General features: G+C 43.8%; 1 protein-coding gene across 1 annotated transcript in view; it reads left to right on the forward strand.

Annotated features, from left to right (window-relative positions):
* The window catches only part of LOC141106879 (uncharacterized), a 163,494-nt gene continuing 149,063 nt past the window's right edge, over positions 1-14,431 (forward strand). The window contains exons 1-4 of the mRNA XM_073597808.1: positions 1-311; positions 2,365-2,616; positions 3,467-3,634; positions 3,721-3,844. Coding sequence (XP_073453909.1) covers positions 2,521-2,616; positions 3,467-3,634; positions 3,721-3,844 — 388 coding nt within the window. The 5' untranslated portion in view covers positions 1-311; positions 2,365-2,520. The remainder of the gene's footprint in view (positions 312-2,364; positions 2,617-3,466; positions 3,635-3,720; positions 3,845-14,431) is intronic.

The raw sequence follows: 14,431 nt of genomic DNA on the forward strand, positions 1-14,431 counted from the left end.
GTATCTCCATTTTTTATTGACATTATTATGTATTTTTTTTACATTTCAATAGATAATCAAAAACATTTTTAGGATTTTTTATTCTTTGGCTTTTTAATGCTTGTGTAATGTACGCAAGATAACTAAAAAATGCACCAAAAAGAGCTGTCAAACAGGCTGCAGTTGGTATTCTCTCCACAAGATGGTGATCTCACTTATTGTTGGTGGAACGCAGAGACAGGAAGTGATTCCAAACAAAGACAAAGAAAGTCCCAGGAGGGAGGAAAGTTGGGAGGAAGTGGAGGGTGAAATTCCTGCAATCAGCAGAGGAGGTAATAAGATATTTCATATTTACGTCTAGTAACCCTCCCGTCATTTTTTACCTCTTCCTCCATAGTCACTGTGATGTCTTTTATCTCCAACAGATGATAATATGTACATAGATGCACCCTAAATGTAGAACCATTTATCCAACTGTCCATCCAGAGCCTCTGGTTTATAGACCGGATACATCCTAAATATAGAACCATTTATCCAACTGTCCACACAGAGCCTCTGGTTTATAGACCGGATACATCCTAAATATAGAACCATTTATCCAACTGTCCACACAGAGCCTCTGGTTTATAGACCGGATACATCCTAAATATAGAACCATTTATCCAACTGTCCACACAGAGCCTCTGGTTTATAGACCGGATACATCCTAAATATAGAACCATTTATCCAACTGTCCACACAGAGCCTCTGGTTTATAGACCGGATACATCCTAAATGTAGAACCATTTATCCAACTGTCCACACAGAGCCTCTGGTTTATAGACCGGATACATCCTAAATGTAGAACCATTTATCCAACTGTCCACACAGAGCCTCTGGTTTATAGACCGGATACATCCTAAATATAGAACCATTTATCCAACTGTCCATCCAGAGCCTCTGGTTTATAGACCGGATACATCCTAAATATAGAACCATTTATCCAACTGTCCACACAGAGCCTCTGGTTTATAGACCGGATACATCCTAAATATAGAACCATTTATCCAACTGTCCATCCAGAGCCTCTGGTTTATAGACCAGATACATCCTAAATATAGAACCATTTATCCAACTGTCCATAAAGCTGTCTTGGGGTTGTTGGCTCTCATTGCTATGAGATAACGGACACCATGTCTTCTCTGGATCAGGGTATTGGAAGGAAGACTTTCTAATGAAGGCAGAAGAAGGATTGAACATCCCTACAGTACATAGAATAAGGGATAAAGCTTCTGATTTTTGTGATTTGATGGAAGTGATGCTGCAATTCGGTACCTAAGAGTACATTAGTGGAGAATTGTTGACTCCCTTTGGCTCCCATCATCATAACCGGACTGGTTGTTCTGTCTTTCTCATAGTTATATAATCAGGTTGAAAAAAGACACAAATTCTTCCAGTTCAACCAATAAAATAATAATAATAATAATAATATCCAATCCAATATACACAATCCTTGACATTATCTCTATTGAGGGTCCCATCAGCTTAATTCCAAAGTACATTTATACCACTTTGGAACTTAAGGGACTATAGTACAGTTCCTGAAAGTGGCTCTAAAGGCAGAACATTTTTTTTTAAACCCATTTAACAATTAAAAAAAAAAGCTACATTTCCAGCACATGCCGGGAATTTAACTGTCACATTGGATGTGCTCTCAACCAAACTGTCAAACCATTCAATGCCTGCTGTCATAACTGATCACATGTGCGGCATCATGGCAGTTGAAGATTAAACAGAGGCCAAGATGGCAGCTTCCTTGGCCGAAAACAATAGCAGGGTGTACTTCCACTTTAAGGTAGAAAACCTTCTGCATGCAGCTTCCTCCCCTAAGCCCCCTCCCCCCCCCCACCTTACACTTACCTGAGCCCGATCTCGATATCCAGCACTGTGCATGAGAACAGAGTCTCTCTCCCTCCTCACTCGCTCAGGGACAGCAGTGGGAGCCATTGCTGTCAATCACAGCTAGTGAGTAGGTAGCGGGGGCGGGGCCTAGACACACTCTGTGTGTCTATGGACACACAGTTCCGGCTCAGGATTGAGTCCACACAAGTGCCCCCATAGCAAGCGGCTTGCTATGGGGGCGCTCGGTGGAGGAGGAGTCGGAAGCGCTGGTGGGGAACCCCGGAGGAGGAGGATCAGGGCTGCTCTGTGCAAAACCAGATAAGTATACCATGTTAGAAAATATAAATAAATCCTTTACAATCACTTGAAGTATTTAGATTACTAACTGCTAAACTATGTAAGAATAGGTCAACAAATATGAAGTACTATAGCTGCATGTGAACCTAAAGTAAAAAGTTTTGGTTGGAGTTGCATTTACAAGGTAATCTCTTGTCTTTCTTTCAGATCATTGAAACATTAGGTCTGTTATATAGTATAATAAGAGGTTCAGAGATACCTATGAGAACTATGGAGGAACGCTGAGGAGACATTCTTCATCCCAGTATAGTGCAAATAATTATCAGTTTAATAGTCATTGACAGAGAGGAGTGTATAGATCACATGACCAAATCAATAAACATGGACCAACACCAAAGCCAAGTGACTGAGAGGATATTTGACCTCACCCTGGAGATCATCTACCTGCTGACCGGAGAGGTGAGGAGGATTCTGGGAGGTCACATGACATCACTCTTATCTCTATTAATAAAACACAGACCTGACCGGAGAGGTGAGGAGGATTCTGGGAGGTCACATGACATCACTCTTATCTCTATTAATAAAACACAGACCTGACCGGAGAGGTGAGGAGGATTCTGGGAGGTCACATGACATCACTCTTATCTCTATTAATAAAACACAGACCTGACCGGAGAGGTGAGGAGGATTCTGGGAGGTCACATGACATCACTCTTATCTCTATTAATAAAACACAGACCTGACCGGAGAGGTGAGGAGGATTCTGGGAGGTCACATGACATCACTCTTATCTCTATTAATAAAACACAAACCTGACCGGAGAGGTGAGGAGGATTCTGGGAGGTCACATGACTTCACTCTTATCTCTATTAATAAAACACAAACCTGACCGGAGAGGTGAGGAGGATTCTGGGAGGTCACATGACATCACTCTTATTTCTATTAATAAAACACAGACCTGACCGGAGAGGTGAGGAGGATTCTGGGAGGTCACATGACTTCACTCTTATCTCTATTAATAAAACACAAACCTGACCGGAGAGGTGAGGAGGATTCTGGGAGGTCACATGACATCACTCTTATCTCTATTAATAAAACACAGACCTGACCGGAGAGGTGAGGAGGATTCTGGGAGGTCACATGACATCACTCTTATCTCTATTAATAAAACAGACCTGACCGGAGAGGTGAGGAGGATTCTGGGAGATCACATGACATCACTCATCTCTATTAATAAAACACAGACCTGACCGGAGAGGTGAGGAGGATTCTGGGAAGACTTTATTGATTACTTTCTCAATCTATTTAGAATTGTAAAATAGTGAAGAAAATATCTGGTGACCCATTAACACCCAGCAGCTGTCTTTATGGGACATCGCCCATCACAGCGCCTCCACCCCACTGCCTGACACCTGAGAGGAGAGAGCAGAAGATTCTAGAAGTCACCAACAAGATCATTGATCTGCTGACAGGAGAGGTGAGCGGTGCCGGGAATTCTGGGACATTATCCAGTAACAGACAAGGGATGTGTCTGGATGGTGACTGTATCATTGTGTGTGTCAGGTTCCTATAAGGTGTCAGGATGTCACTGTCTATTTCTCCATGGAGGAGTGGGAGTATTTAGAAGGACACAAGGATCTCTACAAGGACGTCATGATGGACAATCAGCCGCCCCTCACATCACCGGGTAAGAGGAGACTTTATTGTAAAGGAGAGAGCAGTACGGAGGGTCCACCTAGATCCCCCATCATCTGATAAACACATAGAAACAATGTATTCAGTCAGTGTGTGTGTTTCCTACAGATGGATCCAGTAATGAGAACCCACCAGAGAGATGTCCCCGTCCTCTGTATTCCCGGGATTCCACACAGGAAGATCACACCATCCCTCACCATCATCAGGTAGGTGGGACTGACCATGTGGAACTAAAATGTCTTCTATTTTATTAGACAACATTATTCTTTGTAAGTTACTTTTTACGAAATATTCTCTCATCTTTGGTGTTTAGGGTGAAGAACCGAAAGACATCAAAGTTGAGGTTAAAAAGGAGGAAGCAGAGACGTTGGTGAGTGGAGATCCGCCAATGTCATCTCAGGATAATAAGGCAGAAGATAATGACATCACACAATGTTCTCCAGGATTGAATCCCGTTACTCCAAGTACACACCCCAGACCTTACCACTTGGAGAGATCAATGGATCCCTCTAATCCTGAGGAATCTTCTGACCAATCTCATAATATGACTGCCGATATCCATCTGAGATCCACAGATCCATCTAATCCCAAGGAGTCTTCTTCATGTGATGGAGGTCACACAGGAGAGAGCTCATCTTTGGCTTGCGAGAAATCTCCCACTAAACAGCAGAGTCGTCCCTTGCATGAGAACCCCTTTTCATGTTCCGAGTGCGGGAAATGTTACACTACGAATCAAAGCCTCCTTATGCACCAGAGAATTCATACAACGGAGCGCCCGTTTCCATGTCCAGAGTGCGGCAAATGTTTCAAAAATAGACAACACTTTGTTATACACCAGAGGAGTCACACGGGCGAGCGGCCCTACTCATGTTCAGAGTGCGGGAAAGGTTTCACTCACATAGGAAACCTTCTCACACACCAGAAAACTCACACCGGTGAGCGTCCTTACTCCTGCCTAGAGTGCGGGAAATGTTTCAGCCAGAAGGCAAGCCTTCTCAGACACCAGAGAAGTCACACGGGCGAACGCCCCTATTTGTGTTCAGATTGCGGGAAATGTTTCACCGAGAAGAAAGTACTTCTCATACACCAGAGGATTCATACAGGGGAGCGGCCATATTCATGTTCAGAGTGCGGGAAATGTTTCATTCGGATAGAAGAACTTCACAAACATCAGAGAATGGATCACACTAATCTTCGGGAGCCGTCTACGGTCACTCCAGACCCTCATCCAGGATCTCACTATATGGAGAACTCACAAGATCCATCTAATCCCAAAGAACCTTCCATAGACCACGAAGGAGCTCACAGGGGACAGAGCTCATTGTCCTGTTCAGTGTGCGGGAAACGTTTCGCCAAAAACAGAGACCTTTTTAGGCATCAGAAAAGCCACACGGGCGAGCGTCCTTATCCATGTTTAGAGTGCGGGAAGTGTTTCAGTGAGAAAGGGAACCTTCTTACGCACCAGAAAATTCACACGGGTGAGCGTCCTTATGCGTGCCCAGAGTGCGGGAAATGTTTCACCCAAAAAGCCAGCCTTCTTAGACACCAGAGGAGTCACACAGGGGAGCGTCCCTATTTATGTTTGGAGTGCGGGAAATGTTTCACTGAGAAAAAAGTACTTCTTAGACACCGAAGGATTCACACAGGGGAGCGCCCTTATTCGTGTCCAGAGTGCGGGAAATGTTTTATCGGGATAGATGAACTCCGTAAACACGAGAGAGGTCACACGGGGGAGAATCCCTTTTCGTGTTCAGAGTGCGGGAAATGTTTCACTGAGAAAAGGAGTCTTCTTAGACACCAGAGAAGACACGCGGGGGAGCGTCCCTATTCATGTTCAGAGTGCGGGAAGAGTTTCACTGAGAAAGGCCAACTTCATAGACACCAGAAAATTCACACAGGGGACAGGCCTTTTTCATGTTCAGAGTGCGGGAAATGTTTTATGGAGAAACAACAATTACATATACACCAGAGAATTCACACGGGTGAGCGTCCTTTTTCATGTTCAGATTGCGGGAAGTGTTTCACTACAAAACAAGTCTTACTTATACACCAGAGAAGTCACACAGGCGAGAGGCCTTTCTCGTGTTTAGAGTGCGGGAAATGTTATATTCACAAAGGGGACCTTCTTAAACACCAGAGAGTGCACAAGGGCTAACACCCTTCTCTATGTTCAGAGTGTGGGAAACATTTCACTTAAAAAGAACACCCGGGGGGGCCTTTGTTATGTTCAGAGTGCGGGAAATGTTTTAAACCTGAAAGGAAGTGTAATTGGATATCAGAGAACACATACCTGCCGACGATTGTACGGTGACATTTAACAGGTGGAACCAATCGGTCCAGAGAACAACTGCATGACTAAAAAAACGAGTTATTAACATTTTGGCCAACCTTTCATTTCCAGTTGTACACTATATTGTCAAAAGTATTGGGACACCTGCCTTCACACGCACATGAACTTTAATGGCATCCCAGTCTTAGTCCGTAGGGTTCAATATTGAGTTGGCCCACCCTTTGCAGCTATAACAGCTTCAACTCTTCTGGGAAGGCCGTCCACAAGGTTTAGGAGTGTGTCTATGGGAGTGTTTGACCATTCTTCCAGAAGAGTATTTGTGAGGTCAGGCACTGATGTTGGACGAGAAGGCCTGGCTCGCAGTCTCCACTCGAATTCATCCCAAAGGTGTTCTATTTGGTTGAGGTCAGGCCAGTCAAGTTCCTCCACCCCAAACTCGCTCATCCATGTCTTTATGGACCTTGCTTTGTGCACTGGTCCAAATCATTTGATAGGGGAGGGGATTCTGGTGTGGGGTTGTTTTTCAGGGTTTGGCCCCTTAGTTCCAGTGAAGGGAACTCTTAAAGACATCAGCATACCAAGACATTTTGGACAATTTCATGCTCCCAACTTTATGGGGACAATTTGGGGATGGCCCCTTCCTGTTCCAACATGACTGCGCACCAGTGCACAAAGAGAGGTCCATAAAGACATGGATGAGCACGTTTGGGGTGGAGGAACTTGATTGGCCTGCACAGAGTCCTGACCTCAACCCGATAGAACACCTTTGGGATGAATTAGAGTGGAGACTGCGAGCCAGGCCTTCTCGTCCAGTCAAGTTCCTCCACCCCAAACTCGCTCATCCATGTCTTTATGGACTTTGCTTTGTGCACTGGTGGGCAATCATGTTGGAACAGGAAGAGGCCATCCCCAAACTGTTCCCACAAAGTTGGGAGAATGAAATTGTCTAACACTCTTGGTATGCTGACGCCTTAAGTGTTCCCTTCACTGGAACTAAGGAGCCAAGCCCAACCCCTGAAAAACAAAAACAACCCCACACCATTTTCCACTGACACCATCGATGGAGCACTTTTCCTCCCACCAAGATGAACATTTGGGCACTATTCCTTCCACTGAAAAGAACAATGGGGTAATATTCCTCCCACTAATATAAGTGATGTGCCACTATTTCTCCTCCTAATGACCATAGACACCATGTCAACTTTTTTCCCTCCCACTGACACAGGGGCATTTTCCCCTCCCACTGGCAACAGACCCCCCCAAGCCTGAAGGACAATAAACTGGCTCTTTGTTTAGAAGGTTTGGAGAGCCCTGATCTAGGCTACTGAAAATATTGTCCCGCAAGCTGCTCACCAAGCAACCCATGCATCAAAGAGTTGTCAACAGCCTCAGTCTATCTCCGTCCTGGCCACACAATCCAATGCGTTTCGTCCCACCCACATGACAAAGCCCCATGGGCAGGGCAAAATGCTTTGGGGGTGTGGCCAGGACGGCCAGGTTTGGAGACCCCTGATCTAGACTACTGAAAATATTGTCCCGCAAGCCGCTTACCAAGCAACCCGTGCATCAAAGAGTTGTCAACAGCCTCAGTCTATATCTGTCCTGGCCACACCATCTGACGCGTTTCGTCCCACCCACATGCCAAAGCCCCATGGGCAGGGCAAAAAGCTTTGGGGGTGTGGCCAGGACGGAAATAGACTGAGGCTGCTGACAACTCTTTGATGCACAGGTTTTCTTGGTGTGCTGCTTGCGGGACATCGTTTTCATTGGGTGTGCTCTACATGCCGCAAAGTACCGGGGGTTCAGCAAAAGTTACAGCATTTTTCACAGTGTGGTTTGAAAATCACAGGAATAAATTACAGCAAGACAGTACTGAACTGTGGTTATACACGAGCAAACATGGCAACACACTGGTGATTGTGAGAAGAAGGTGGGCACCAAAGACGGGTAACACAATGGCTATCATGACAATACATGGACAACCATCCCTATACACGGGCAACAAACAACCAATGAGAAACTGACTTTCGTTGATCCAGCTAACATAACACAATTACATTCATTTTTTGCCTCAGTTTTACAAAATTTGATCCAAATTTATTCCAAGTTTTATTGTATGTTATTCAGTTATTTGAAATTCTATAAAAAAAAAATAAACAAGAAAACTCTACACTTTTCCAAATTTATCTTCAGAGTCCTGCTTTTTTTTATTTTAACGATAATTTTTTGATCATTGGTGATTGGAATGTTCTTGGTACCTAAAGTCATTTATTGTAGTGGAGAGGAAAGTCCAGAAAGTTAACCACTTGCCTACTGAGCACTTTTACCCCCTTCCCGCCCAGGCCAATTTCACCTTTCAGCAGTTAATTTCCTCCTGAATTAGTTTTTCAACGAAGTTCGACAAATTTGGAAATATTCGTATTAACGAAAACCCATTTATAACGAATTTATCCGAAAATTCGGAATTACTATTGGTAACTATGAAATTATAGGTATTGGAATTTCCTTTCAAATTTGTTGTGAAAATAACGAATGCGAATTTATCCGAAATAAGTATCTAAACGAATAGAATGTAACTAATTAATAATAATAACTATGAATAATAATAAAAACATTTTATTATTATTATTATTTATTATTATTAATTTGTTACGTTCCATTCATTTAGATGCAGCATTCGTTATTTCGGATTATTCGTAAACTTCAGATAAATTCGCATTCGTTACGTTCATAAACAGCCAGATTTGAAAAGAAATTCCAATACCTATAATTTAATAAGTTATTATTAGTTTGTTAATTTTTACATTTTCGGATTTCCAAATTCCCGAATTTTTTTTAATTTACGAATTTTTGAATTTATGAATACCGCATGTAAATGAAGGGAACATAATGAACTTGAATTTTTCCGAAGTTACACATTTTTTCGCAATAACTAATTTCAATCATAACGAATGACCCGAAAAATGAAAAAAAAAATAAAATGATAAAAAAAACAAAAAAAAAAACCACACTTTTTGGCAGTGGACGTCAGGACTGTTGCACTTTGAATGAAAATTGCCACATTCACACAAATAGAGCTTTCTTTTGGTCGTAGTTAATCACCACTGGGTTTTTTTTTTTTTTTTCTTGCTAAACAAATAAAAAAAGGCCAAAAAAAAAATAGTAATTTTTCATAGTTATAATATTATGCAAACAGGTAGTTTTTCTCCTTCACTGGTGTGCGCTGATGAGGCGGCACTGAGAGGCGACACTGATGGGCACTGAGAGGCTGCACTGATGAGGCGGCACTGATAGGCAACACTGATGGGCACTGAGAGGCTGCACTGATAGGCAACACTGATGAGCTGCACTGATGGGCACTGATAGGCTGAACTGATGAGGCACCACTGATAGCACTGATAGGCTGCACTGATGGGTACTGAGAGGCTGCACTGATGAGGCGGCACTGATGGCCACTAATAGGTGGCACTGAGGAAGCACTGATTGGCTGCACTGATAATCAGGACACTGATAATCAGTGCCAATGTCCCTAACACTAGCCGGTTATCATCTCTCTTCTCCCCTCCTCATGCTGTCAGCACGAGGAAAGAAAAGCCGATAGCCGTCTTGTGTTTACATTCTGTGATCAGCTTTCATTGGTTGATCATGTGTTAAAGGCCCCTGTGATTGGCCCTTTATCCTGATCTGTGATCAGCTGAGTCCGAAGGCAGCGCAATCACGGGAGGAAGTCCATGTACTCCCTTCCAGGAAAGGAAGCCCACGCTGTAGCCGTCTTTTGGCTATAGCGTGGCCAGGAAGTGGTTAAATCCCCTAAGTATGTAGGCTGACATATTTTAACAAAAATGGGGTTCATTATCACTTAGTTGGCCTCAAGATTGGAGAAAGGCAACGTGAGACATGAGGGAAAGATACCGGAGAGGCCACTCTCATGGTGTCGCCTTTGGGATGCAAAACAATATTGACAAGAAGATTTTGGCTGAAAATGTTTATACCCTTATCAGTAAGGTTGCCTCGTACCCGAAAGGTTAGATTCCAGTGTCATTTGAGTGTGGAGAATGGATCTTGCACCAATGAAACCTTTCAACGTTGGGTCACTCTCTAGACTAGGTATTTTTTTTATCAGGGTTCCTTCAGACGTTGCTAAGGGTTTCTTGAAATTTGGTTGATTGATCTCCCATTTGATGGTGCCTGGACAGTTCCACGACCAACACCATTTGAAAGGACCAGCAGCATGTCACGAATGATCTTTTAGATGGAGTGCTGACCACCTTTGTAAGGGGAGCATTCTTACTTTTGACCACCTCTTTAAGTGGGGCATTTTTCTGACCACCAATGTAAGTTCCATTTTACCAACTGCCTGCCAATAAATTGTTTTTAGGAAGGTCCCCCCTAGACAGGGAAAAAAAATTGAAGGGTTCTTCTGGGGTAGAAGGTTCTAAAAGACTGATCTAAGCTATGGAGGATACTTTGACATTCTTCGTTTTCCCAATTAGATGACTATCATCTTAGACTCATAAAAAGTCTACCATAGAGATATGGTGCTGAGGCACTCCTGTAACGGATTGTGTGGTAAAAAACTTAAAGTGGTTGTGAAGGCTGAAGGTTTTCAGAATGGATGAAGATAAAAAAAAATCTTCTGTGTGCAGCTTCCCCCCCCCTTGCCCCCCTAATACTCACCCGATCTTGGTCCAGCAATATGCAAGAGAGCAGCGGCCCTTCCGGGTCTCTCCCTCCTCATTGGCTCAAATACAGCAGTGGCTCCCTCTGCTGTCAATCACAGCCAGTGAGTTGAGTTGAGTTCTTCCACTGTGTGCAGTGAAGGCCCACATGTAACCGGACCCAATAGAACACCAACAAGGAAATTGTATTAGCTGAGGCTACATAAAGTTTATACAGCTGGCAGTTTTCTTAGTAATGGAAATAAGTAATTTGGTCCCAATGAGAGAACAGCAGTAGACTGTGGTTATAGATGGGCAAAGAAGGCAACACGCTGCCAACTGTGAGAAGAAGATGAGCAACAAAGAAGGGGTAACACTCTGGCTATCATGACAATATATGAATAACTGACCAATACATGGGAAATAAACAGCCAATGGTAGCAATAAAATGCCAGAACATCCAATCCAATGAGGATTCGTCTTTCACCAATTAACCTTTTGGTTATTAGTTGGCTGCTGCTCATCCTCAATCCTTTATTTTTTTGCCATGCTGAAAAATCTGGGCTGTCGTCAGTCCAGCCAATGTCTGGTTAACCACTTCCCGCCGGCAGGGCGTACATGGACATCCTCGGGTTTCAGTGGTTATACCTGGATGGTGGGTGCACCTACAGGCATCATCCAGGTGTCCATCTTTTCAGCTGGTGATTCCCTATCTGGCAGAAGTGACCTGGGTGGCTAATCAGCCACTTGATCACTTCTGCGGGTGGTGGAAAAGGGGGTCCCTCCCACCGCCACCTCTCCCAGACTCTCCAGTCCCATCTTGGAGGCCGGCAATGGTGGCTGCCCTGTACAGAGAGAGAGGAACTGACATAGTTCCCTTCTCTCTGCAACCCCGGAAACCAGGAGCGATGAGTAGTTCTCCTCTTCCGGTTCTGTTTACCTGGCCACCAGATCTGTGTCTGATTGGCTACATGGGAGGGCAGAGTAGAGATTTGGGGTCTAGTAGACAGGTCCTCTTGTAGACAGGTAGTAGACAGGTCTTCTTTTTGGAGAGATTTGGGGTCTAGTAGACAGGTCCCCTTGTAAACAGGTCCTCTTTTTGAAGAGATCTGGGGTCTAGTAGACAGTTCCTCTTGTAGACAGGTAGTAGACAGGTCCTCTTTTTGGAGAGATTTTGGGTCTAGTAGACAGGTCCTCTTGTAGACAGGTAGTAGACAGGTCCTCTTTTTGGAGAGATTTGGGGTCTAGTAGACAGGTCCCCTTGTAGACAGGTCCTCTTTTTGGGGAGATCTGGGGTCTAGTAGACAGTTCCTTTTGTAAACAGGTAGTAGACAGGTCCTCTTTTTGGAGAGATTTGTGGTCTAGTAGACAGGTCCCCTTGTAGACAGGTCCTCTTTTTGGAGAGATCTGGGGTCTAGTAGACAGTTCCTCTTGTAGACAGGTAGTAGACAGGTCCTCTTTTTGGAGAGATTTGGGGTCTAGTAGACAGGTCCTATTGTAGACAGGTAGTAGACAGGTCCTCTTTTTGGAGAGATTTGGGGTCTAGTAGACAGGTCCTCTTGTAGACAGGTAGTAGACAGGTCCTCTTTTTGGAGAGATTTGGGGTCTAGCGGACAGGTCCTCTTTTTGGAGAGATTTGGGGTCTAGTAGACAGGTCCTCTTGTAGACAGGTAGCGGACAGGTCCTCTTTTTGGAGAGATTTGGGGTCTAGTAGACAGGTCCTTTTGTAGACAGGTAGTAGACAGGTCCTCTTTTTGGAGAGATTTGGGGTCAAGTAGACAGGTCCTCTTTTTGGAGAGATTTGGGGTCTAGTAGACAGGTCCTCTTGTAGACAGGTCCTCTTTTTGGAGAGATTTGGGGTCTAGTAGACAGGTCCTCTTGTAGACAGGTCCTCTTTTTGGAGAGATTTGGGGTCTAGTAGACAGGTCCCCTTGTAGACAGGTCCTCTTTTTGGAGAGATCTGGGGTCTAGTAGACAGGTCCTCTTGTAGACAGGTAGCAGACAGGTCCTCTTTTTGGAGAGATTTGGGATCTAGTAGACAGGTCCTCTTGTAGACAGGTAGTAGACAGGTCCTCTTTTTGGAGAGATTTGGGGTCTAGTAGACAGGTCCCCTTGTAGACAGGTCCTCTTTTTGGAGAGATCTGGGGTCTAGTAGACAGTTCCTCTTGTAGACAGGTAGTAGACAGGTCCTCTTTTTGGAGAGATTTGGGGTCTAGTAGACAGGTCCTCTTGTAGACAGGTAGTAGACAGGTCCTCTTTTTGGAGAGAATTGGAGTCTAGAGGACAGGTAGTAGACAGGTCCTCTATTTGGAGAGATTTGGGGTCTAGTAGACAGGTCCTCTTTTTGGAGAGATTTCGGGTCTAGTAGACAGGTCCTCTTGTAGACAGGTAGTAGACAGGTCCTCTTTTTGGAGAGATTTGGGGTCTAGTAGACAGGTCCTCTTGTAGACAGGTAGTAGACAGGTCCTCTTTTTGGAGAGATTTCGGGTCTAGTAGACAGGTCCTCTTTTTGGAGAGATTTCGGGTCTAGTAGACAGGTCCTCTTGTAGACAGGTCCTCTTTTTGGAGAGATTTGAGGTCTAGTAGACAGGTCCTCTTGTAGACAGGTCCTCTTTTTGGAGAGATTTGGGGTTAAGTAGACAGGTCCTCTTTTTGGAGAGATTTGGGGTCTAGTAGACTGGTCCTCTTGTAGACAGGTCCTCTTTTTGGAGAGATTTGGGGTCTAGTAGACCCCAAATTTCTCCAAAAGAGGACCTGTCACGGCCCATGCTATCACAAGGGATGTTGTTCATCCCTTGTGATAGCAATAAAGTTAGTACAAAAAAGAAAGTGTGAAAAAAATATATTTATGTATAAAATAAATAAATAATAATAAAAAATTTAAAGCGCCCCCCCGTCCCACCGCGCTAACGCGCAAATGCAAGCGCATACGTTATTCCAGCCCGCATATGTAAAGGGCGATCGAACCACACATGTGAGGTGTTGTAGTGAACGTCAGAGCAAGAGCAATAATTCTAGCACTAGACCTCCTCTGTAACTCTAAACTGGTAACCTGTAAAGGCGTTAAAGCGTCGCCTATGGAGAATTTTAAGCACCGTAGTTTGCCCCCATTCCACGGGCAGACTCAATTTTAAAGCATGACCTGTTAGGTATCTATTTACTCGGTGTAACATCATCTTTTATATTTTGAAAAAAAATTGGGCTAACTTTAGTTTTTTTTTTTTTTTTTTTTTCAATTCATGAAAGTGTTTTTTTTTTTCCCAAAAAAAAATTGTGTTTGAAAAACTGCTGCGCAAATAACGTGTGACATAAAAAATTGCAACACCCACCACTTTATTCTATAGGGTCTCTGCTAGAAAAATATATAATGTTTGGGGGTTCGCAGTCATTTTCTAGCAAAAAAAAAAAAGATGTTTACATGTAGGAGCAAAGTGTCAGAAATGACCCAGATGGCAAGTGGTTGATTTGACGTATTCTTCGTATAACTTCTGAAATACAAATCAATTTCGAACAACAAATATACGAAACTAATATAGGAAGTGTAGCGCCCTGGGGTTTAGTCAGGGAGCTCCTCACCAAATTCCTTCTTAGGAGTAGCTACTGCAGTTAATTACTAGGGATCCATTGATTC

Source organism: Aquarana catesbeiana, linkage group LG08, assembly GCF_042186555.1.
Source record: "Aquarana catesbeiana isolate 2022-GZ linkage group LG08, ASM4218655v1, whole genome shotgun sequence".
NCBI classification, from domain to species: domain Eukaryota; kingdom Metazoa; phylum Chordata; class Amphibia; order Anura; family Ranidae; genus Aquarana; species Aquarana catesbeiana.